Consider the following 26,918-nt stretch of genomic DNA (forward strand, 5'->3'; position numbering starts at 1 on the left):
ATTACAGTATGTTCACGTTTGTTTTTTATAAAATTATACAAATCTGAATGCATTCTTTTTCATAATGAAGATAAAAGTGTAATTACATCTTGTGATTAAATTGAAACACCTATACACATCAAATTTGTCACAGTGTATACAAAACAACAAATCTTCACATTTATTTACACTTTTTTTTTTGTAGCAGTATTCTTGTACAACTGAAGTCAAAAGTTAAACAATCTCAGGTAAAAAGCATTAAAAAAATGTTTAAACCACTGCAAAGTAAAGTTTTGACAAAACATTTAGGACATTTTGCTGTGATTTCACAGACAAAGTTTAAGGCTAGTCCTAGACTAAATCTCATGTTTGAGCTGTCTCAACTTGCAAATATATGCCAGTGCCAAACTTTGTGTCTATACACACCAGTAACATCATTTTCTAAGGTATGTTTATAAGGACCTTGACAAATTCCAGAAAATGATGCACCGTAAACACGGCCAAGTTGAAAAACTATTAAAAGTTGTTGCCCTAAAAAATAAGTAATCTGAACTAAAACTTCAGCAAGATTTAACTTGATATAATTTGTAAATCAATTGCTCTCCATTTTGTTAACCAAGTTGCTTTTTATAAATGGCATTATAACACAAAACCATTGAATAAACACACACAAAACTGTGTTTCTGACATGAATTGTCAGTACTGTGGAGAGAAAAGTACAATAAAATGTGCTGAACAGGGCTCATTTAAGTAAACACTGATCACCTAAATGGTGACCTCACAAAATGATCATTTACAACAAAACAACATCAATAATGAGCTTAAACTTCTATGACATTTTATTAACAAACATTTAAGTAGTCAAAGTTCTTATTCTGTGAAAAAGCATTCATGGGTATTCATTACAACATGTACTGATCATTTTAAGTCCATTTCAATTGAATGTTTTAGTTTAATTTTATACACTTATAAGTTAAATTAAACTAAGATTTGGACTTAAGTGATGTTCATTTCTTTGTTTAAGTAAAGGCAATATCAGGGTTAACAGTGTGTCAAGCATTGACGTATTCAGCTTCTTCTTGCTAACTGCAATAAACTAGAGGTGAACCTGAACACAATAGTACATATGTATAAACCCTATTGGACTATGCATCCACGCATCAGAAGGTGTTTTACTCTGTCTCCTAGACATGTCTCCAAACATAGTTTGTTGTATAAAGTGCAAATAAATTCCAGCAAGGGACCTTAAGGGTAGACATCCGCAGTAAACATCCACAGTAAACATAGAGTCCTATATAAACATAACATGAAAGACTGCCAGCAAGAACCCACCGTTCCAAAACTGCCCTAAAAATAGCTAGACTACAGTTTGCATGTGCATGTGTGGACAAAAAGCTGGAATAAATAATTTTCTCTAGTATTATTAAGACATTTCACATTCTTAAAGTAAAGCAAACCAACAGTATCTGACAGGAAATGTTTTCTACAAATAAACGTCTGGCCTTGTTTAAATATACTTGGCAAAGGTGAATATAAACTTCTGACTTCAACTGTATATTTATTTGTAAACTATGTTCAGAAACACCCAGTAGTCCGATCAAATAAAACTTGGCTATATAAACAAGCACGGAAAGGTGTATTGTACATTACATTTTCCACATTTCACAAATCTCATCTTTTGCCATGTTCCACTTTTGAGCTCCATGAAATGGGTTGAAGCTTACAAGTATGTAGTCCATTGGCTTCGGCACATTTGGAGTGGATACACTCATACCCGGAAAATAAGTTCCAATCAGGACGCTCCGTGAAAGTTCATTTATTGCCTCACTTATCTCTACGATACATTCATTGAAAACAAGCAAGGGCAAAGTCGCTCGCACAGGTGAGACTTGTTCATTGCTGTCCTCACGTATGATGGCAGGGAGGGACAATGAGAGTTCAAACATTCCTGTCGCACAGACATTCCCGCAGCTTCAAGTTTTGAGTGTAGAGTCCTCCCTGATTTACAGTAAATGTGTGTAAATCCACAGGTGAACTTTCCAGTGATTAGACATTATATTCCAGCGTTCGTGGCATATGATCCTTTAGGAGTTGCGTCTGGGGCTCAAGACTTAGGCTTTCTACAGGCTCTTCTTTAGGTTCATATAAGCTGGGAGCTGTGTAGCTCTACAGTGGTAGAAGGAAAAGTGAATATTGATTATGGGGCATCTGATATAAAGAATAAACTAATATTGCTGAAGTACTGAGTAATGTTCATCAGAAATGATGTTTGCAAAACTTACCGTTTTGATATTGCTGATATTCTCTTTAAAAAATTGTGATGGGTCTGGAATTTTTGGGAGTAAATCATCTTTATGTCTGAGGAAAAAGAGGTCAATTCTTATTTAGTACTGGATTATTAGATTCTCCTAATGGAAGGTTAAAGCTCACTTCTTTGTGACTCGTAAGATTCACATTAACAACAAAACTGCATCATGAAACAAACAAAAATGGATAACACTTTACAGTAAGGTTCATTAGTTAACATTAGTTAACTACATTAGTTAACATGAACTAATAATGAACTGCACTTAGGGGGCGTGCACACCAAAGCTTTTACGCCCGCGGCTGGCGCATGTTTTCAATTGTTTCCAATGGAAATAAGCAAGCAGCTAGCGGTTTTCTTCCGCGCTCGGCGGTTTTTCCGCGAGTTGAAAAATATCCAACTTTGAGTGAAAAGCTCCGTTCGTCGATACGCACAACCGGCGCAACGTCATAGAATGTCTCTGAACAGCTTCACGCCCACTTTTGGGGGAAATCAGACTAGGCCTTCCATTGGCTTCCATTCAAAATAGCGGAACAAAGCAACCTTCATACACAGCCGGCAGGTGTAAATAACTTAAGAAATCACTCAGATTAAACATGTTGAGTAATTATCTGTCCACCCTGCCTGCCATAGAGCGCGAAAGATACATTAACATATTTAATTTGGTCAATATAAAAACATGTCTCTTTCATTCTCCCAGCATCAAATTTGTGTAACAACGCTCCCTATTGGCCAGAGGTGTCTTACCCAAACATTTACTCGTACCTCATCGAGTCAACAGGGAAGCAAGTGAATGATTTTACTTCGTATTTGAAAGTTACTTAGTATTTATTTATTATGTCTTTATATTTAGAGTAATGAGTGCACTTTTCCGACGAGTCATACAACTAACTGGCTTAGCGATATTTCCAGCAATCACTGGATGGCGTTGTTACACTAATTGACGCTGTGAGAATGAAAGGGACATGTTTTTATATTGACCAAATTAAATGTGTTAATGTATCTTTCGGGCTCTATGGCAGGCAGGGTGGACAGATAAATACTCCACATGTTTAATCTGAGTGATTTCATAAGTTATTTACGCCTGCCGGCTGTGTAAAACGTTGCTTTGTTTTGCTATTTTGAATGGAAGCCAATGGAAGGGCTGCTTTTTATCCCCCAAAAAGGGGCGGTGACGAAATTTACAGTCAAGTTCCCGGATGTGCCGGTAGTCCGTATGTCAGTTCTCACATGGCCGTCCAATCCCAGTGGAGGAGGGGCGGGACATTACCACAGCAACCAACCGGCTCACAGCTGAAGTATCAGAGCTACCAAAGCGCTCAGCTGAAGAAAGCTGGCACTCAGCTGAAAAACAACTGGCATTAGGCACCTCCAGTTTTTTTAGCCGCGTTTAAAAGTTTTGGTAACCCCTTAAATATTTTTAAACTCTCGACACTCAGCACTGAGCGCAGAAAAAATGCCGGGCGCCGGTTTTCAGTGCGGAAGAAAACTGCTGGCTTATTTGAAAAACGCCGATCTTCCATTGGAAACAATCGAAAACATGCGCCGGCCGGGGTATTGCTGCGTTTACACCAGCCGCGGTAGAGGCGTGAAGCGTGAGGAGGACGCGTCAATGTGAGGACGCGTTGACGCACGTCTGGAGGTCTCGCGGCGCGAATGACGCGATTCTGTCTCATTCGCGTGTCAAGTTTGCGCAAATGTTGCAAATTGAGCCCCTGGCATTTTGCGTTTGACGCGAATTTGCTGCTGACGCCCAAGTTGAAAATTTTGGCAGAATTTCACGCAGCGTTAACCAATCAGGAGCCCCGCCCGAAGTCACTCATTCAACCTGAAGGAACGCTTTATATTGTCCGTGAGCAGTCACCCGGAGCTATACGACACAAGTTCTTATTTCTATAGAGTCAGGAATAAAAAGGACCTTGCTTGGAAGAGTATCAGTGCGGACTTTGAGCAACCTGGTAAGTTGTAATACACATTTCACTTTTGAGTCACGTGATGTTTATCGACCCGCGCCGTTTATTTTCCCCCTATAGTAAGGTTACCAAATACAAACCGGTAACTCTCTCGATAAATGCAAAATCAACATCAGTCATCTTGCAAACAGACAACCGAAACGCACTTGCCCCTCCCACAAAAGCGGATTTTGCCTCTGATGCGCGTCTAATGCTTGCTTTTTCCGCGTGTCTACTTCGCTCTAAACTGTCCAAGCGGCAAACTAGGCGCGGTAGATGCGATTTTTACGCCTCAAACGTGGTTGGTGTTAACGCAGCATAAAAGCTTTGGTGTGCACGCCGCCTTATACAGCATTTATTAATCTTTGTTAATGTTAATTTCAACAATTACTAATACTTTATTAAAATCTTGTTAACGGTAGTTAATGCACCGTGAACTAACATAAACAAACAATTAAAAGCTTTATTTCTATTAACTAACATTAACAAAGGTTAATAAATACTGTAACAAATGTATTGCTCATAGTTTGTTCATGTTAGGTAATACATTAATGTTAACTAATGAACCTTATTGTAAAGTGTTACCCAAAAATGTGACCAATTTATTAATAACTGTGGTGATAGTCAATGCCCTGATAACAAAGGTGGAGTGACTCGTATGCTGCTTCCTTAACAACCTGCCTTCAGAACCATCGGGGAATTACACTATGCAAATTGTGTTGAGCACTCTTGCACAAATTTTGGTCATATTTATGAATGAACAGGAAAAGGGTATATTTAGTGAATTTTGCCAATTTTTACAAATTTTTATAAATAATTTTTTTCAAATAGAAAAACAACTAGAAAAAATATTCATTACCTTCGAAGTAGCACAAAACACCCTATCAGACAAGCGAAAATGAAGACAGCGATGAAAATAAAGACCAGTAACACAGGCAAATTTGGATCGCGGTCTTCACCTGTCAAAGCACATAAATACAAATTCATGTTCAACTGGTAAAGAAAAATTGTGTAAAATGTGCACTATTTTCAATTAACAGTAATTATTCAAAACATATGATATAAACATTATAGCCATTCAATACAGTTGTCATATGACACGAGGAAAGAGCCAATACCGTATTCCACTTCATCACTTTCTTCAATCACCCCTGCACCGCAATTCTCTTCAAATTCCATCTTGACTCTGGCTTTGTACTTGCAGATTGGGTCATACTCCACACTATGAATATTTGTATTAACTCTGGCTGAGGTCTGTAAAAACAACCATTTGTCAACAAAAACGGCCAAATAGTCTCTTTCTGTGGGGCAATGCTTAAAACGAGGATTCATTATGTATTTTATTTCTTTATTTTTTGGACTCTTGAGCAATACTTCAAAAGAGGCTTGTACTTTTATGAGTATTTGTAGTTTCAGTGAAAATATACTCAAGGTGAATGTACACATCCAAAAAACCTCTGAAAGGTTTAAGGCTAAAAAACTCAAAGCAAAAGCTTTACTTTTAGTGGGTGGGCATTTGTTCCTCTATTTTTATTTATCACTTTAATCGGATTGATAAAAGTTTGATTGCTGATTGCTGAAATTGTGCAGGTTCAAATGTACTTATAGTGAATAAAAAGTATGTCTCACCGTTTCATTGCATTTGACATATGTGTAATTGTAGGAAAAACAACTTTCATCAAGGTGTTCAAAACCTGATCTGGTCGTTTGAAGTAAAAGATTTCTCCCATTTCGTTTGATTGTAAATTTAGGTTTGTTTAGTCTCACTGCAAAGGAAGAAAACACAGTTAACAAAGATTGTTGTTTCATGCATTATAACTTATTATTACACGGAAGAGTTGTATTCCTCACGCTTAACATGGGCAAAAGTTCAAAAACCATTCGGGAGTTCTGTGCCGAATGCACTTCGTCGGATTCGTACAAGTTTCGGAAAGTTTTTTTCGACTGCTGAATCTTTTGCGTAAACAGTGCTACAAGTGCAGTGGACGTCCTTGTATGGACAATTCAACACGAATAAGGCACACGCACACAAACTAAGAGCCAACACGAAAATTAACATCACCAAATTAATGTTCACAAAAAAAAAAACAGCATTATGGAAACAATGGATATAGTTTCTTTATCCCAGGTAGCAGTGCGTGTTTGTTTGTTTGTCTAACGTCCCAACGTCGCAGGCAGTAAGTAAAACTGCATCAAATGTCTGTGTTTTGTTGCCAATTAGCACGTAAGTGCATATAATGTAAACGACACAAACATAGTAAATCATAAGTTCTACCAGAAAGACTCAGGAGGCAATGTATCATTGCAATGGTATTTATTTAACAATTCGTAAGCAAAATAATGCAGCGATTATATAAATCTTTGGCGCAGACCCAGTCCATAGCTCAAGGCCGAAGGGCTGTATATTCTTGCTGCTCCTGCCTGAGACGAAGGCAAGGGGAGGAGCCTATCCCCCGATGCTTGGACTAGGGCCAACCTGGTGGTTGTGGGGAGGATGGAGGTCAGCGTCAGAATCTGCACACGCAAAAGAGGTTGAGGATGGGACTTAAATACTCCAACAGTCAAGTAATGTTTGGCTAGATGAAAAGGTAATGAATTATGTAGCATTAAGTCTTACTGGTAGAACTTGTGCTAAAGCTTTCATTTATCTAGAAATAGTGGGATAAGGTTTTTTTATGTGTGTCACCCGCGGTATGCTTCCATGAGCTTGAAAATAGCTGATCCATTTTTTTATAAATTTGATAAAAATAGAGACTCTTTGGATATACGAAAGATGTAATACTACTCTATAGGTACTCAAGATTGACATGAGATAAGCAGAAACAGTGTGTGTTATGTGACCTTTAAAAAACTCACATTTCTAAACATAGCTATAGCAAGTTTTACACAATGTAGCACTGTACTTCCAATGATAAGTACACAGACTATAGCGAAATGTCTATAGCGAATATGGAAACCAAGAGAAAAACACCCACATACCACTTTGATATGGTCCTGGCATCCTAAATGTGTTTATAACAGTACTGTTCTTATAAGTTCCAATAGCCATATAGAACATGTCATCTGTCTTGCTCTTGAAATCTTCACTGGTAATGTTGCATCCTCTGATCTTCATGTTCTCATGTATATATGAGGAGCATTTAACTGATTCCTCTCCATGTAACCTAAAACAAACAAACAAAAGTTTTATTAATTGTCACAAATAAACCATATTGTCAAGGTTGCTTTGGTACAGAAAAGTGTCTGCCAATCAGATAAATATAATATGATGTATAATAGTTTACCAATAGAAATCGAGGTCTTGGGCATCATCATCATCAGGATCCCAAGTGCACATCATCTTGTCTTTAGAATAATATATGCAGTTCAAGTTTCTCACCAGCATCACTAGAAAAAAAATGCGTTTGCAAAATTAGATTTTATAATTTTTTTAATTTTTATAAATTAATGGACTATTTCTTGTCTCCATAAACATTAATGGGGTAAAACATCACATTCTGCAGTTACTAATTTTTTTTTACATATTATAAGTAATGACTTGAAATATCAGTGGTTTTACGAAAGTATAACAAAAACACTCATCCACTATATTAACACATCCACCAATAAATTAATTGAAGAGAATAAAAATCATCAGACTGTCATGTACCTGGAGGTGGAGGGATGGCAAAGCTTATTGGTGGGCTTGATTGTTTGTTTCCACAGTTTCCTGGGTTTGTAGTAACAGAGAAGTTTAACCCATCTTTATTGGACAAATTCATCGAGTAGAAGTTGTTTGAGGTTTGAATTATATGTTGAAACTGGGAAAGACAGACAACAGGCTTGGTGATTACAGAAGAAAATAAACCTTTAAGTCCTTAAATTCAGTAGATCATCAAAAATTCTTTAAATCCAACAAAAAGAATTCATATTGCTTCAAAACACAACAGGTGGCATAAGTTAAAGGGGCGTGAATGTATGTCCATGATATTTTTCCACGTTGCCATCTACAGAATAAACTAGGGTAACAAAAATCGCCAAGGCTTACATGAAACGGAGATGCATCTCTCTAAGTAAACATTAAAAATAATTATAATGTAAACTTTATAGTATTATATAAAGTAATGACAAATTATTTAGGCTTCTACAATATCATACACTGTTGTTAACACTTAAAAGTAAAATCCCCTAAAGTAAAATCAAAAGGTAAGTTTAAGTTTTTTAAGTGCTACCAACTGAAGTAACATTTTAAGTTAACTTTTATTATTACTGCAATAATTATTTCAATAACGGTTTTAATTGAGAAAATGTTCTTATTTAATTTTTTTAATTAAGAACGATTTTTTTATAGAACCTTTGTAAATAAGAAGGTATACAAGGAGGTTAAAACATTAATTCATTAATTTATGGTTATTTTTTACTTTATATAATCTTTATTATCTATTAACATGTATTAATATTATTATAAATAATTAAGTATTTATTAAACTTAAATTAATGATGACTAGCCACAGCAGTCGTAAAATTTTTTGCCTACGTTTCGTCAACCGAATTACAAACCGCTGTATATATGTTATATAACGCAAGCACAAAGATAATAAAGTGTGACAGTCTATTCTTCCGTTTAATTTCCCTGAATCTGCTTCTGTCCCGCGAGGCTTACAGATGCTTAGTGGAAACTCGCCAGATTAGCTACACACGTAGGCTACAGTAGAAATGTTTTCCTGATAAGTGTGGGTGTGTATTCTGATCGAGAGAGAGAGAGAATGACTCACTCACCTGTCCCTCAAAAATTGTCACAGTATAGTTTACTGTACAAGTAGGATCCAGATCCTCAGGTTTTTCCCATTTTACATACAGCGTGAAAGGTGTTCGCCATGTATACATCAGATTTTTCGGTGGAGGCATTTGATCTATGATGTTCAAGAAGCGTGGGCCACATTTTATGAAGACCAAGAAAAGACAACAAACAAGCAAATTAAACCAATGCTAATGTGTTTAATGTAAACTACAGCGCATTGGAAGCAGGTTAAAACAAGAAACTACAGTCGCAACATGCTGGTCTCTGACGTCAGAACGTTTCGGGAATTTAACACAGGATATCCCGCACGCGCGCGCGTCACTGTAACAGGAAAATTTGGGGAACAATTTTCAAACAAAAACTTAACCAAAACCAACAACTCACCTGGCATGTTTTCAACGCCAACAAACATGAGAGAGAAGCATATGACCAAGGATATATCCCAATATCGACACATGCTGGTTAAAGGTTTTGGCAGATATTCTGGGTTAAATCCGCAGCGACGTCCTGTAATCCTGTTTTAATAAACACAAAAGGTGTGTCAAGAGTTCGTTCAGGTCGACATAAACAAACATAAATCTGTGAGTCGCACAAGCCTACCTGTCAGTATCACGGTCAAAGTAAAAGTGAGACTGAAGCTCAAAGTCTGTCAGACTTCTGGAGTGGGAGGAGTGTGAGCGCGCGGATCTTCTCCACCCTGACTGGGTGATTTCTTACGTTTTTTTACTAACCTTGGTAACACTTTTACATTTCTTAACGTTAGTCAATGTTCCATGAACAAAACGTATACTAGTCCATCTATTAATCTTAGTTCATGTTTTATTTTACTACATGGATTGTAAAAATCAAATGTCAATCTGTAAACACGAGTTAATCCACAATAAACTAATATGAATAAACAATCGTATTTATATGAACATAAACAAAGATCAAGTAACATGTTGCTACTGTAAGTGATATTTCATTTTTAGAAAATACATTAATTTAACTAATGTTAACATGATAGTGTAAAGTGTGGTAAGCTTTCAAATGAAATTACATTCACTATGTAATTCAACAATTGCTACCCTTCACAAAGTGTTTTATGGTCTATAAAACAAAACTGAGAAAGGGAAGCAGTCATGTATTCATGTATTAGTCATGGTGACCGGTTGGTCGGCAGTAGCCTACTAACCTAATAAGTCTGAGTCTTTCTAGACCAGGGGTGCCCAACCTTTTTGTAAGCAAGGGCTATCACGTAGATAAAACATTTTATCTACTCAAAACATTTTATTTTACCTGTTGATATGTTTTATCATTGTTTAAAATTTTAAATAAATATTAAAATTGAGCCTATTAATAGAATGTGCTTTGGCAGGCACCATGTTGGAGACCACTGTTCTAGTGTGTTATATTTTATATTTGTAATCCCCAGTGTTTTTCTCAGCAAGCATGTCACAAGTGAAAAGTTGGATCAACTTAAAAAAAATACATCAATTGGTAACAACTAAAAATGTAAGTTATTTCAACTTAGATTTTTCATTTAAAGTGTTTTTTACTTAAACATATAAGTTGAAACAACTTAATTATTTTCCTTGATTCAACTTTCCCCTGTTTTTAGTGCAGTACATTGGTTTTGGTATTGCAAGATGTCTTAAAATTGATTTCTTTTTCTTACATTTAAACTTAGACCACATTATTAGATTACTCTTTGACTTTATGAGTACACATAAATGACAGCTTAATGATTTTTAATTTTTTTGTGTGCATGTACTTAAAGACTGCATACACAATGTTTTTGTCACTGGTGTTACCTTACTTCTTTAGCAAAATTAAAGGTGTTTATGAAATATTATAAAATATTTTTTACAGCTTTAAAGCTTAATTCTTAAGTGTAGCAGAATTCAATGAATTTAAGATTATGATCATGTCACATGTGAAAGATTTTATTTAATGTGAAAGAAAAAAAACACATTGACAAGACACAACAAATTACCAGTCACTGGTGTTACTGATCTTTACTGGTAGCATGAGGAAGGTAACACCAGTGACAATTTTCATGAATACTGCATTTTATAAAATTACTGCTGCAAAGTATCAAACCACATGTTGTCAATCATTGTATACTCACTAAATTAAGTAGTTTAATCCATTTGTATTCTAGTTTTTTACAATTCCCAAACAATAAAGGAGGTCATACCAGTGATTTAAACTAAAAGCTTCATGTGAAATCATGAGATAAATGAGAAGATTTCTGATAAGTGAAAAGAGAAAGTGAACTTACCATGGACTTTTCTTCATAGATCTCCAGGAAATTGAAAGAAGGAAGTCAAGTGATGTCATCAGTGTGATTTTTATTTTAAAAATAAGAGTTTTTTTGTTAAACGGTAACACCAGTGACAACTCCAGGGGACCACTACTTTCATTATATATTTTATAAGATTTATTTAGCATTTTGTTTTTTAATTGACATCATATATTTGATAGTTATGGACACATTATTGTATTTTAAATTGAAGAAACCACTGTTTTTGATCTCAAAATAAAGCATTTCCCTTCTGGACTGTGGGGACAAGCACTTCTGTGGTGCTTGGAATTTTAATTAATTTTCAAGTGTAATATATCTGTAAAGGCTAGGGACAGAAAAATGGACATTTCCGTAGAATGACCCTATTCTTGTTTGGTTTCCCTATTTAATGTCATTGTTTCCTTTGTTTTGTTTTGTTCAGGATCATTGTTGTATGTTTTTCAGTCAAGAGGTCTAGTCTAGGATGTCAAGCTGTTAGTCAAGTTTAGTCTCTGTTTGTATATATATCCTGTTGTTTTTTGCCCCCACGTGGGCTATTGTTTTGTCTTGTGTTTGTAATTAAAAGTTTTTGTTTAACCCCTCATCGTCCGCGCTTGGGTTCTCGTCTGATTCCCGACACACCAAAGATGGCAATTTTCAAATAATTTAAAGGACCGGAGAAAAAAAAACATTCAACAGCTCCTTGTCATTAAATAAAACCTTAATGTATTCATGTTTAATAATGTTTTACACATGTTTCTAATGCAAAAGTGTGAATTAGCATTAACCAACTAGTCAATCCATGTGTGTTAAACCGGTTTCAAAGATATAGATCACTTTCAGTGTATTTTGTAACCAGTTTTAAAATGTTACTATTAGTGATGCACCGATGTATCGGCCGCCGATATTTATCGGCCGATTTTTGATGAATTTGAAACCATCGGCATATCGGCAATAGCACAAGAAAGGCCGATACCGATTGTTTATTAATTAACCGCATAAAGGCAATGAATTGCATGTTTGTTGTTCAATTAAAATTTTTAATGTTCTGGTGTGCACTATACTTAAGCACCGACAGAAAACCTTTGTTGAGCTGGCTCAAATGTCTTGGACAATAAAAGAAACAGACTGCACTTTTTTGGGGAAAAGAAGTCCAACTTTTTTTAAAGCAGCAATATTTATACTCTGTTTAAAGCAACAGCACTGGCATTATTTATGTTTATTAAAGAAATCCATTATATGTTAAAAAAATGAGTTAAAGGTGCAGTGTGTAAATTTCAGCGGTCTCTAGTGGTGAGGTTGCGAATTGCAACCAACGGCTCAGTCCACTGCCCAACCCTTGCTTTTGAAATACATATAGAAGCTACGATAGCCACCATCGGACAAACATTTCATCGTCGGAGACAACTTAATAAAAAAGTTTGTCCGTTAAGGGCTTCTGTAGAAACATGGTGGCGCAAAATGGCGACTTCCATGTAAGGGGACCCTCGGTGTAAGTAGATAAAAATGTCTCATTCTTAGGTTATAAACACATAACGGTTCATTATGAAAGGTCATTATACACCCCTGATAATATAGTTTTGTATATTATTTTGGATTTCTTTCAAGAGATCCTTCTAAAAATTACACACTGCACCTTTAATGTGGTAGTAAAATAAATGCTAAATAGCAAAAACCACCTTTGAAGGTTGTCATGCTGTCATATTATATTTGTTTTAGCTTAATTTGTGCCTCTCTTATTATGTTGGTCAGTTGAATGTTAATTAGATCCAATCCATGTTCAGTAAAAATAATTTGATGCAAAAATAAACTAGTTAATAGACCAACTGTATAGTATTGTATACAAGTGTTTAATATCGGTATCGGCATCGGCCAGAAGTTGTCTGTTTAAATCGACAACCCACTCCTGAGAACACAGGTTGAAAAGAAACAAAATAAAATACTAGATATTTACTTTATAGAAAATCTTATAAACCTGAGAGAAAAATGAAGGAAACGAAGGAAACCGATGTTCTGAAAGTCTTCATTCATGATTTAAGCAGACTTTATTATATATGAGACATTTTAAAAATACAGACAGCTGCTTGCAAATACTGCTTTGCCAATACTGAATACACATCCTTGTAGACACACAATAAATCAAAAATTTCCCGTATAAATCTGCATATCCTCTGTTCGCAGTTTGCATATTCAGTGCAGTATTGTCAGATAAGTAACAATAGCATTTTGTAAATAAATCAACCATTAAGAGGCTGTGCAAACTGTCTCCATGAACAGTTGCTGAGGAACAGCCCAACAGAAAACAAAGACTAAATGTCTATTCCTGCCAATAAAATCAGCTGTTTTATACACTACACTACCCTCCAGGGTATGCATTCATAGTAAAAGTCTTTACATATGTAAAATATTACAACTCCATACTATTTCTGTTTAATTAAATGACATTACAAACACTGATCTCATGTGAGTCTAGCAGACTTTAGTGACTGTCACATAGTGAGTCACCGCCACTATGCCACTTCTGGAAAAACGGCTTTAACCGCATACTGTAAAGGCAAGTCGAAATTCTTATTTGACTGTTGGCAATGGGAACATTGGCGTATGTATTTACGTGCCAACTAAATTTACCTACCACAAGGCTAAGAATTATGCATTTTGCACCAGGCAACAACATAAATAAAAGTAAAAAATAAAAACTTTTTTCCAATTAAAAAATTAAGGAAAATGTAAAACATATATGTTTGATGACCTATTCTAATCATGTTTATAGGCTACATATGTTTTCAGCACCCAGTACAGTGACTCTGAAGATTTTTACAAAATGAAATTCTGTTTAGGATCAACAACATATGAATGCAACACTATAAAGTAATCAGAAAATATTGTAAGAATACAATAACTGGTAGAAAGTTAGTAGAGCATTGCATTAGCAACGCAAAGACCATGCAGATAAAAAAGGTACAGATTAAATGCGCAGTAAGTTGCTTTTGGTAAAAGCATCTGTTGAATGCAAAAAAATGTAAACTGTCCATTTCATCTTTGGTGGTCTACAACTAAAATGGAAAGTTTCGCTGAGATCACATACTGTATACAATGCCAAATAGAACTGCAAAATAATCTACGTAAAAATGTAAAATTTAAACAAGGACTACCTATACAAAAACAACAAAAATGGCACTTCTCGCAGATAGAAATTATGCTAAAGGCCTCGAGTCTTATTGTTTGTACATTCAATTTTGAAGAAAGTTGTAATGAGCAACAGGTTTTAAGCCATTTCAGTGGAGGTCCCACTGATAGCACGAAACACGTGAACAGAGTTCTGCAGCAGGGAGCGCATCATATCTTCCTGGAAGATCTGAAGGATGAAAATAAAATCAGGATAAGGAATTCAACATAAGAAATGGAATTAACATGCTCTGTCTTGCAGTACACATAACAAACACATTTTTATACGATAAAGTTAAACATTCATGGTTGCATGCACAAATATTTGAACAAAATAAGACAAATAATCGTGCACAGTGGAAACGGTTACCTAGAACTCAATCTATTGGACATGGCAGCAGAATGAAGGAGAACACAGATACATTACAGGCAGAAGAAAAGGACATTTGAGAAGGGATTATGTTCACACGATAAGCAAACACGAGTACCCTTGTTTTAAACTGTGACCTTAGTGATTCTACATTCGCAATTACAATTTATATTCATCCTGACAGTGCAATATGTCTTGTATTGGCAAGTCGAGTAACAGTAATGGAACAAACAGCTTGAAAAATGTTTAGCATTTGTCAAAAAAGCTATTTGGAAATAATAGGCATGTTTAGAAATTTAAGACACATATTGATTATACTAAGATTAAAGAGTGTTGACATGTGTGAGAAAGCAATTTCACATTATAAAAAGAGCCAAGAATGACCTTTCTGAAAAAATATATGCATAATAATTCTCTAAAACTGAAATTTTTTGTGCATAGAATATATTTACTTATAGAATTGTAAATGTCACTTTCATTTTATTATTACATTTTCATCTATTTAAATTGGCTTTTAGCAGTTAAAGGACAAGTTCGGTATTTTACACTTAAAGCCCTGTTTTCAGATTGCTTATAATGAAATAGTCAATGTTTTGACTGAAATTTGGACATATGATGCTGCCCCGAGAATTTTCTGGTGTTTATTGTACCTCCCACCTCTATAATGGCTGCATAGGTGCACAGGAACAATCCCTCCCAAAACGCACCAAACCCTCGCCCACAAAGACGTGAAACCCACCGAGTGGCCAGGGGCGCTCACCGACACGCCCACACAAAAATCACCGCAAAAGATGCACTCCAACAGGTTTTATCATAGTTTTTGTCCAACTCCATTGACTTGTATTAGATGTGCTGTGAGGTACGGTTTTACTTCGTGCCGGGAACGTTGTTTGTATTCTTGCAATTGGCAAAGGTGGATTATCGCCACCAACTGGGCTGGAGTGTCTATTATTTAAGCTCTCAACAGAAGAATACGGGTGTGAGGCGTTTGGAAAAATAAGTCCACAAGTTTGCATCTTTTGCAGCGATTTTTGTGTGAGCATATCAGTGAACACCCCTGACCACTCGGTGAGTTTCACGTCTTTGTAAATGAAAGTTTAATGCATTTTAAGAAGGATTGTTCCAGTGCACCTACACAGCCTGAAAATTCTCGAGGCAGCAGCATATGTCGAAATCTCAGCCAAAACCGCTCCACTTCATCACAAACAATCTGAAAACAGGGCTTCAAGTGCAAAACACCGAACCTGTCCCCCAAGGGATAATATGTCTAACAAAATGGGACTTTCTCTAAACAAATGAGATGGCAAATACCTAATCATAATTTGTGAAACGTGTACGTTTCAGATTACGAGGAGATACAGTAGGGCCTTGTGCAACTTCTAAAGCCACTAGTAAATACAGTATTAACACGGTGTGATGTTAAGATAACTTTGAAAAACTGTTGTGCACAAAACATTGTAATTCTTGAAATGTAAACACATTTAATTCGGCCTTTCACCCTTAAATCCTTCAGTGAAAAGTGTCTTGGGCCACTAACTGTGTATGCAAAACAAATTAAACCTGTTGTTTCGTAACGCACCTAACCAAACAAGATTTTCTACCACGCAACAACTGTCAGTCATAAGAAATGAAAAACAAGACGACTTATACACAAACCTGTGTATTTTTAACTGGTACTTAACCTCAATGTAATTTAATTAATGCAATGCACATGGGTATTAAAGTATCACTTTTAAGAATTCAAATGATCTACTGTTACATAGGCCTAATATTGACGTAATTTGCAATTGCTACAACTAACTGGCAACTATCACAACGTTTTATAAAAAGAATAAAACATGAAAACATGAAAAGAATAAAAAATACCTGTTCATGGATGATATCAGAAAGCTCTTTCACCATGCTTTTAAAGTTAGTCTTTAGTCCCTCATGATACTCATACTGGTCTTCCTTAATGAGTCTCTCATTAATATCCAGAGCCATACTGCATGCATTAACAAACTGCCTGCAACATGGACAAAAAAAGACATTGTTAAAATTATATTCAAAAAACATTTGCACTTGTTGTACAAAACAAACTGTTTGGTAAGACAAAAATGTTTGCTAACACTTTACAATAAGGTTACATTTGTAACAACCCTGTATCACGAAATTATGTACCCATTGTCATGTAAATTTGTGAGTCTTCTTCGTGACACTGACGTTTTTTCGCCTTGTCATACATTTCTGTTTGTTACTCAACCGTTTTGTCCTATTTTCTTACCATTGACGATTTGGTTTAGGGTTAGATTTGGTGTTTGCGCTTGGAAGTCACTTTAAGTATTGGCTTTTTTCACAATTTATTTTTTTATATTTTATGATTTTTAAACCATTGTCATCTGGCATTAGGATTAGAGTTGGGTCTGAGTAATGCACGTAAGCGCTGGAGCGCGCTGCGACGCTTCCATTTAGCTTAGCCCCATTCATTCAATGGTACCATTTAGAGATAAAGTTAGAAGTGAACAAACACATCAACGTTTTTCCTATTTAAGACGAGTAGTTATACGAGCAAGTTTGGTGGTACAAAATAAAACGTAGCGCTTTTCTAAGCGGATTTAAAAGAGGAACTATATTTTATGGCGTAATAGCACTTTTGGGAGTACTTCGACTCGCCTGAAAAGTCCGCTCCCCTTCTCCCTCTCATAATGGGAGAGGGAGGGTGTTACTGCGCCGAGTCGAAGTAATCCCAAAAGTGCTATTACGCCATAAAATATAGTTCCTCTTTTAAATCCGCTTAGAAAAGCGCTACGTTTTATTTTGTACCACCAAACTTGCTCGTATAACTACTCATCTTAAATAGGAAAAACATTGGTCACTTCTAACTTTATCTCTAAATGGTACAATTGAATGAATGGGGCTAAGCTAAATGCTATCGAAGCGTCGCAGCGCGCTCCAGCGCTTACGTGCACGCACACAGATGATAGAGGGATGTATCAACAATTCTTAGTTAATGTAATAACATATTTTAATATTGAAAATGAGTAGACTATTCCTTTAAATTAGTGTAAAATGTTAGTTTCTATTGTCGTTTTTTTGCTTGGAATAATGATGAATGATGTGTATTGATGTTGATAATGTCTTCTCAGTAAATCATGTTAGCACTGGGTCAATACATGTTGCACTATTGTTGGTCTGTGCCACTGATCTGTGGTCTGTGCGGAGACTCTGTCAGTTGACCAATCAGAGCAGAGTAGGCTACGGAAAGGTGGGGTTTAGGCAGACTGAGTCGTTGAACGGCTTCACACGAATCGTTTGGGGATCTCTGAGAAATGGGGCAATTTTTTATTCTGAGAAAACTTCAGATACATCTGCATCAGGCACTTATTTTGACAAAACACGCGATGCACATTTTTGAAATGACGAACCACACACATGATGTGCTACATACATGTGACGAACTTCGCATCGTGCACCCTCGATAAAAGTCGTCACCAGCCGGCACTGCATGCTGACAACTATATTATTCATTGTTTTTTCCTGTTAGGTAATGCATTTACTGTACGTAGATACAGTAAGATCCCCTGGTGTAATAATGATATATGACCAAGCAAGAAAATAAGCATTTGAAAGTTTTCAGGCCATACATGTGATGTCACATTCCTTTTAAGCTCTGGCTAGTGAGCAACTACATTAGTTTACCAAGAAAACGTTTGCCCTAGTATTTAAGGGTTTGGGAAATACTTGCTGTAACTAACATCATTACATAATGTCTGCCCATATCTTGCACAGTTTGTTGCTAAAAAAGTGGATATGCATTCATCAGCACGTCTAACTTCGGGCAATGTGGAAACAGATTTCGGCAGACTGACAATTTGACCTCCTGTTGCCGATTTCCCAGAAGACCAGAGCGTGTTGGTACTTGCTGCCAAAATAACAAGAATGGCAACTTCCTGGATACAGCATGCTTGTCTTTTACAGCTATTTATAGAAGAGTTGTGCTCTTAAGTTTTTCTCTTGAAATAAAAGATGTTTTGGGGAAGTGACGCGCTAGATCTACTCCATTAAGCCTGTACGGGAATATGCTAAACAAAAATGCGGCATACCTGAATATTTCCTTGAGTTCTTTGACTTTCTTGCTGGATTGGCCTGATTTGGATTCATCCAGGAAAGCTCTGGCATAGGCCATTGGTCCTGCATTTACCTACGGGTAAAAAGTTGCACTGTAGATACATATAACAACTCACACAATGGTTATGCTGGCCAACATAGTCTCTTATTTGTAGATCTGTCATTTAAATCTGTTTACAGGCACAATAATATTTATAACTAGACATTATTTTGGTTTATAATAATAGTGGTATATTGTATATCTTGAATGCACTGTAAGTCTATGCCACATGGATAAATGTAATGTAAATTGTAAATGTTGTATATAAATACATGCCAGTATTAATAAAATGTCAGTAACTTATTCAGAATGTTCAGACTATTAAATTAATAATCAGATTAATCATTCATACTGTAAAAAACTAACCACACAGTTACCGGCAACCACTGACTTCCATAGTAGGAAAAATACTATGGGAGTCAATGTGTTACACAAAATAAAGAAACTCACACAGGTTTAGAAAACATGAGGTTAAATAAATGACCGTTTTTATTTCCAGATGAACTATTCCTTTAACTTCAACGCTTATTATATTACTGTGATGAGAACCTGGGAATAATAACATCACAAAATGCTAAATGTTATGTCACAAATAAAAAAATAGGTCAATTTCTTTATTATCTTTCTATAGTATATTCAGTTTTTTCTTTTCAGTATGGCATGAATTGAAAAGCTCAGATGCAAAACCCTCTAAGATCGTCCAACACGTTTTCTTGTAAATTAAGCTTTTTTTAAACTCAATGGATTATGGCAACAAACCGGTATTTTTGAATGGCCTGAGGCTGGGATTAAGCGTAGTTAAAGCGAAAGTATTTGATGAACGTATTTGCCCAGAGCATTCGGTTACAATCATAATCTCATTTTTGCATGTGAGCTCTTCAACTGGTTCCCTAAGTTCCCCCCCACCAAATCCCTCTATGTATCATGATTTTGCATAAGGTCAGTACCTGCACACTAACACAGCCTTGAAGTTTAAGTTGAAGCTGGATCATGTCGACCTCTTGATTCGAGCAGAGCTTAGTGAGCTCGGCGCTTCGATCTTTCATCTCATCTATGGCCACGTCGATCGGTTTCAACTCCAAGTGTTTCTCCCCCACAACCTGGATGCGTTTTTTTACGTAGGGAAACGTGTTGTTCGCTATGGACACAGATGATCACACGTGGTCTGAGTATCTTTGATCCATGTTAAACAATATCGTGCAAACACAAGAGGTGGTACATCTAATCTAACATCTGTGACAGACTGTCAAATAGAGACATGATGCCTTTAGAGCTGGCAACACACCTGCTGTTGTCATCACAAGATTGACAATACATTCAGAGACAGTTTGAAAAAAGCCTTTATCTGAATGACATTTCGAGATCGCTCAATATTCCTTAACACGCAAGTCTGTATCTGTTTAAGTATGATCTCACACCTTTGGAGAACGTTACTGTTTCTTTTAGTTCAATCAAATATTTACTGACGTTAAAAAAAGAGAGCATGGCACAACCTAACGTGTTTTGGTTCTGTCTCACTCTCAATCATTCAAGAAATATTTGGTTGAATTATACACAAGCAACACACACATCTCACAGACAAGCACGGACATAACTTTATATATAATAATGCCATTATTTTGCGTGAAGAGGCACAACAGTAAAGTTTTTTGGAAGGTATGTTTGTAAAAACTACTTAAATGTCTTAAAATAACCTAGTAGGCCTAGTCCCTGTCCAACTGTTCAAACCGAATTACACCCAAAGTGGCAGATATGCAAATGTTAAAGGGGACATGGTTAAGTGCTATAATTGGGTACCCAGTGCTTCTATCAATCGAGAAAATGTGAAAAAGAACAACCCAGTACCTTAGTTTTGGTAAACAATTTTGTGCAAGCATGTGAAAAAATAGGTCATTGAAATTTGGCTCCCCTTGTGATGTCAAAAGGGGATCTTATTATATAAAATCTTAAAGGAATAGTCTACTCATTTTCAATATTAAACTATGTTATTACCTTAACTAAGAATTGTTGATACATCCCTCTATCATCTGTGTGCGTGCACGTAAGCGCTGGAGCGCGCTGTGATACTTCGATAGCATTTAGCTTAGCCCCATTCATTCAATGGTACCAATCAGAGATAAAGTTAGAAGTGACCAAACACATCAACGTTTTTCCTATTTAAGACGAGTAGTTATACGAGCAAGTTTGGTGGTACAAAATAAAATGTAGCGCTTTTCTAAGCGGATTTAAAAGAGGAACTATATTTTATGGCGTAATAGCACTTTTGGGAGTACTTCGACTCGGCGCAGTAACACCCTCCCTCTCCCATTATGAGAGGGAGAAGGGGAGCAGACTTTTCAGGCGAGTCGAAGTACTACCAAAAGTGCTATTACGCCATAAAATATAGTTCCTCTTTTAAATCCGCTTAGAAAAACGCTACGTTTTATTTTGTACCACCAAACATGCTCGTATAACTACTCGTCTTAAATAGGAAAAATGTTGATGTGTTTGGGCACTTCTAACTTTATCTCTGATTGGTACCATTGAATGAATGGGGCTAAGCTAAATGCTATCAAAGCGTCGCAGCGCGCTCCAGCGCTTACGTGCACGCACACAGATGATAGAGGGATGTATCAACTCCTCTTAGTTAAGGTAATAACATAGTTTAATATTGAAAATGAGTAGACTATTCCTTTAATCTGCACTATCCAAGCAAGGCACTGGCATTTAGTGTAGAGAGAGAGAGAGAGAGAGAGAGAGAGAGAGAAAGTGATTAGCAGCACAATTGAGCTTCACCATTATGGTGATCAGTGTTCGCATTTCATCAGCTCTTTTCCATTTTAAAGAAGCGCCTCTTACGAGTGATGAAAATTCAAAATATATGTTCAAAGTGTCATGTGTGTGGCCCGTCATGTCAAAATATGTGTTCAGTGTGTCATGTGAACCTATGAATCATGTCAAAATACGTGCCTGCTGCACATGCGTCAAAAGGGTTTATGACGTTCATATAATACTTGCAAGGCACTAACTTAACACTAAAATCTGAATACATATGAGATTAAGCGAGTATCTGGGAAACGCGAGCGCCTCTTTTATCATAAACCCCTTCGAAGCATCAGGCATGTATTTTGACATGACTCGTGATGCACACAGGTTAACACAACGCGTCTACCACATATTTTGACATGACGAGCCACACACATGACGAGCTAAATACATGTTTTGATGAGTTTTCGCAAAAAGAAGGCACCAGACGCTACTGAAAAGGACACCTAAAAAACGGCGCATTTTTGCTCAAGTGGCAATTTTAACATGCTATAATAAATTATATAAATGGTATTTTGTGCTAAAACTTCACATACATACTCGGGAGACAACAAATTAGGGATGCTTCACGATTTATCTCGATTAATCTATAGCAGAATAAACGTTTTTGTTTACATCATATATGTGTGTGAATTGTGTATGATAACTTTGTATAGATAAATTCAAACACATGCATGTATATATTTAAAGGGACAATAAGTAGGATTTACCCCCAACTAGTGGTGAAATTGTATTTTGCACTCAAACGAATAGTGCTCTCTAGCGCCTTGCTTTTCCAAATGCGTGTTGCAACTACGGTAGCCGTTATATGTATTCACTGATCTCCTTGTCCGTTTCAGCTAGTTTACGTGTTCTGAATGAAAACGCGTTGGTAGGCTAGTGCTTTTTGTCCCTCTCTGCTATTATAGTTTATCAATACCGCAGAACGACATGGAAGCCTTCTTGGACTTACCAGTTCAATGTAAGTAAAGAGAAGAAATTCTAAGCTTACAAAGAAAAGTCAGATCACCGGCGGAGGTCATTTGACACCAACGAGGACATATTTATGAAAAAAGACATTGATTTTGATTAATAAAACACTTAAAACCCTACTTAATGTTCCTTTTAGAAATGTTTACATGTGTATATAAATTTGTATATTTATGTAGAATTTATATTATATATAAATATAAATACTTACTATATAAATACAATTTTTTTTCTTAAACTTATACATGCATGTGTGCATATTTATATATATGGGTGATTCTCACTAAACCATTAAAACACCACGGCACTAATGATTTTAGCTTTAAAATGTGTAATATAGTAACATTAAAAAGCATCAGAATTAACACAATACTGTGTTCTACCTTGCACAATGTGTGATTTCAACATAAGAATTTATAATTGGAAATTTGATCTCATTTTCTGCTAAAATTCTCATTACCGCAATGTGTCCGGCTGTGTTTGAACATGCGTTATGTTGTAATTTAATCAAATTAACACAAAAATATTAGTAAAAAAAATAAATGGATGTTTTGCTAGACTACTTTTGATGACAGAAAAAATATTTACTGAATATTCATGTATAATAATAATGAAGAAAAATTAGGAAAATGATGTGTCCATGCCTGATGTCCTCATCCTCCGCAACACTTTTTGAGAACAGTTTAAGCACACATACAGAATTTTAATAAAGTTTGATTTTGAGTGACCAAGCACATGGACCAGTTACTTCAAGATGGCTACCAGGTAAGATCATTTTTTTACAGTTAATTTGAAATATTGTCTTGTCAGAATGCTTACACGACATTTTGATTATCATTACCGCAACAGAAGCTTATTAAATGTTAATTTAATTAATAGAAGCATAATTCTTTGATTTTAAATGCATGTGCAGAATCTCCAAATTATGTTCTTTCAAGTTTGTCATGTCATTTTGAAAATATGTCAGTGTTGATGTTTTCTGACTGTTGCGGTAATGAGATTTTTTAGGACTAATTTTTTAAATTATGTTACAAAAAGTGTTAAATGATAAGTAAAAGTTTTTAAATTAATGTTCCCATTTACTCCAGACTTTGTATTTCAATGTCTGGTGGGAAAAAAGTAAATTTAAGCAATTTTTACATTTTCATTCTTGACATTTTTAAAACCAAGTTTTCGTGAGAATCACCCATATATACATAATTATTATACACAGTTCACACACTAATATGATGTAAACAAAAACCTTTATTCTGCTATAGATTAATCGCAATTAATCGTTATGCATACCTACACCAAAAAATTAAATACAGTTTAATCTATATACTACGGGTCTAAACTAGATATCCACACATCTATCCATCCCTCATCTAAGCATCAAACCATAATATAAGTGTGGATTTAGTGACAACAAACTCAGAAATGCATGAATGCATTGATTTAGCACAATTGTTTTTTGACACAAAGTAAATGTGATGCAGTACACCCATTTTTTTTCTCTCAGCTTAATGCTTGCTGTGCTTACTGGTAAGTATTGTTCGCCGCTTGCATTGTTCCTCCACACCTCCGTGCTTCTTCCCACCGAGTGTGTACGGCGTCTCAAAGACAAAACGGTTGATATTGTGGCACTTCTCAAAGTCGGTTTTCCGCTCCAGCAGCTCTTTCTCATCAAAGTAGGGCTTTACAAATGTGACCTGAATGTATGCAAACTTCGGGTCCAGATCTTTCTGGTTTACCTGCGGTTATAAAAGCTTATTTGTCTGAGATTACTTAAAAGGGTAGAACCGTAAAGACAACAGACTATGAAATTGTAGCATTAGGCACTGTTTAAGTTAAATAATGTGAAAAAATTTCTGTTAAGTAGTCAGAGATAATATTTTTGTTTGAAATAGTTATATGAATCTCTTCCAAAATATTTTAAACAAACACTTTAGGCAACTGGAAGAAGTCCAAAATGTTCTCTGTTTGCTGACAACATAAACAAGTATTTCCTGTAAAGAGGCCCTTGAAGCAACACTGTGAATTAGAAACTTGTTTTCTTACTTTGTTGGAATCTTGCATGATTTTGACATTCTCTGTTCCAAACTTTTCTCCATAGAGGCTACTGAGACGAAGGGAAATTTCAGAAAGGCCTGTGAGCTTGGGCTCTTTGTAAATGTATTCTTTACCATCCTCCTCTTCAAAGAAGCTCTGTAATCAAACGTATCAAAAATGTTTTACAGCGTTACATGCATTTTTGACATGATTTACAAAGGACTTGACCCGAAAACATGAACTGCTTTATTAACTGATGCAGTCAGCTCAAACAGATCTTATAATTACTATAGCAGGGCTGTAACCACCAAACTCAGCTGCTTGATAAAATGCCAAGAGAGCATTTTTACAAATTCTACAAATTGAAACTCTATTAGTATGATTTTTTTATGCTTTTAGTCACAACATAAGTTATAATTGAAGAGCTCAGATGCAAAACCGGATCACACAAAACCAGGCGCGGAGCTATGGGCGGGCCTGGGCGGGCCTGGGCCCGCCCAGATTGACAGCTGGCCCGCCCAATCAGAAATGTAAAAAATACTACTCTGTATAGTTAGACATGTATACTTCTTTATGTGGTGTATTTTATCTATTGCATGTTATGTTAAAAACAGTAAAATTATAAGTAAGCCTGATAACTAAAAACTATTATAAAGCAGTTGAATGTTGCGTTACATTATGGTTAATGAGAAAAATATTCCCGAGCAGCTTTCAGCCATGATCACTTTGAGACCTTTTTTGCAAGCAAGTGGAAAACGTATTTTGAATAACAACACGTTATAAATATGTGCTGCGCGCTTTCCTCTCAATAACATAAACACACAACAAATATGACAGCGGGGTAAATAATAGAAAGAAAACATCTGATCACAGTGATGTTGTTTGATAGCCTATACCGAGAGCCATACCAGCTCTCTAACTCAGCACTATAAGTCACGCCACGTTTTTTTGCTACACTTTATACAATATAGCCTATTGCTTTTAAGCAACAAATAGCCTATCATAACAACCTATAAACCTACTGTGTAATTGAGACATTAATTTAAGAAATGCATTAAAAGCAGAATGACGTGTAGGCTGCGGAATTATAGTGGGTTCACTTCAATCCACACCACAGACGTTCTTGGTTTGCTTCTTATTTATTAAATCGAGGCAATTGTTTGATTAAACATTGATTAATATTAAGATACAATTTATACAAAACGAAATTCACAACAAAACAAACCTATGCAGGACTCGCAAAATTGCTACCCCGAAGTCCCGGGGCTATGGCGAATCTACCCGTTCTGTCGGGCTAAAAAAAATATGCGCCCTGCCCGTCGGGCGGAGGAAAAAATATTGTAATGTGTTTGCATTCTCTCAGATTTAGTTAGGTAATTATATTGTATGTAATTCGGCGTCATCTTGTTAGTCATTAATATCCTCACTAACAAGTGAAACTGTCAGGAAATGAACGCATAATTAAACCCATTATTCCTTTCGTTCACGTCTGATTTGCGCGCTCCTCGGCTCCGCTCTTCACGAGTATGCTTGCTCTTGTGCTCATCAAAAAGTATATTAAATGTTTATTTATTTGTCATTTCGTTTAACCTCAGAGTCTAACATAATTCTAGCAATTCCCTTTTTCTTTCTTTATTTAATAAGTTAACTTAAATATGTGAGAACGAAAATATATTTTTAGTGATTTGCATGAAGAGAATATGATGTTAGAAGCTTCATTTTAAGCATTTAGTAGCCGTATTTATTTAAACACTTTAATAGGCTATTTTAAAAAGTATAAGGTTTTTTGGGGTTCATTTATATTTCTTGTCACTGTGTGCAGGTTCTTTTTTGTAGGCTTTTTACCAAAAAGGCTTAATTAATGTCACGTTGCATTACAATTTAAAATATCAATAATGTCAAAAATGTGACGTGCAGTTCGGGTCTGTGTGTATGGTGTTTAAATTAGTGTTCTGAAGTCTTGACGAATTTTATAGACTTGTTATAGTTTCTTATTCAAAAGTGACACCCATAGATTCAGGCCCACCCGGACTTAATCCATGCCCACCCATATGTCACGTTCTGCATCCGCCACTGCACAAAACGCGTTTCTGCCAGTGGCAGGTGCCTATTTTGAACTCTTTTCTATGGGCAGTGAGCTTTTTTGATG

General features: G+C 35.9%; 2 protein-coding genes across 5 annotated transcripts in view; both read right to left on the minus strand.

The window, feature by feature from the left end:
• Positions 1-484: 484 nt before the first annotated feature.
• il13ra1 (interleukin 13 receptor, alpha 1) lies at positions 485-9,733 on the minus strand. Its single transcript, XM_055197144.2, has 11 exons — positions 9,617-9,733; positions 9,401-9,531; positions 8,995-9,128; positions 7,886-8,036; positions 7,521-7,623; positions 7,216-7,400; positions 5,866-6,002; positions 5,355-5,490; positions 5,096-5,195; positions 2,262-2,337; positions 485-2,145 (listed from the first exon to the last, which is right to left on the minus strand). The coding sequence occupies exons 2-11, from the start codon at positions 9,471-9,473 to the stop codon at positions 2,026-2,028; spliced, it is 1,215 nt and encodes a 404-aa protein (XP_055053119.2). The 5' UTR covers positions 9,474-9,531; positions 9,617-9,733; the 3' UTR covers positions 485-2,025.
• Positions 9,734-13,293: 3,560 nt separating this feature from the next.
• The window catches only part of dock11 (dedicator of cytokinesis 11), a 130,537-nt gene continuing 116,912 nt past the window's right edge, over positions 13,294-26,918 (minus strand). For all 4 annotated transcript variants that reach the window (XM_073859845.1, XM_073859842.1, XM_073859844.1 and 1 more), the window contains 6 exons: positions 24,779-24,925; positions 24,261-24,471; positions 19,912-20,102; positions 18,900-18,997; positions 16,684-16,822; positions 13,294-14,637 (listed from right to left, as the gene is read on the minus strand). In XM_073859845.1, coding sequence (XP_073715946.1) covers positions 14,548-14,637; positions 16,684-16,822; positions 18,900-18,997; positions 19,912-20,102; positions 24,261-24,471; positions 24,779-24,925 — 876 coding nt within the window. In that variant the 3' untranslated portion in view covers positions 13,294-14,547. The remainder of the gene's footprint in view (positions 14,638-16,683; positions 16,823-18,899; positions 18,998-19,911; positions 20,103-24,260; positions 24,472-24,778; positions 24,926-26,918) is intronic.

Source organism: Misgurnus anguillicaudatus, chromosome 21 (assembly GCF_027580225.2).
Source record: "Misgurnus anguillicaudatus chromosome 21, ASM2758022v2, whole genome shotgun sequence".
In the NCBI taxonomy this organism is placed as follows: domain Eukaryota; kingdom Metazoa; phylum Chordata; class Actinopteri; order Cypriniformes; family Cobitidae; genus Misgurnus; species Misgurnus anguillicaudatus.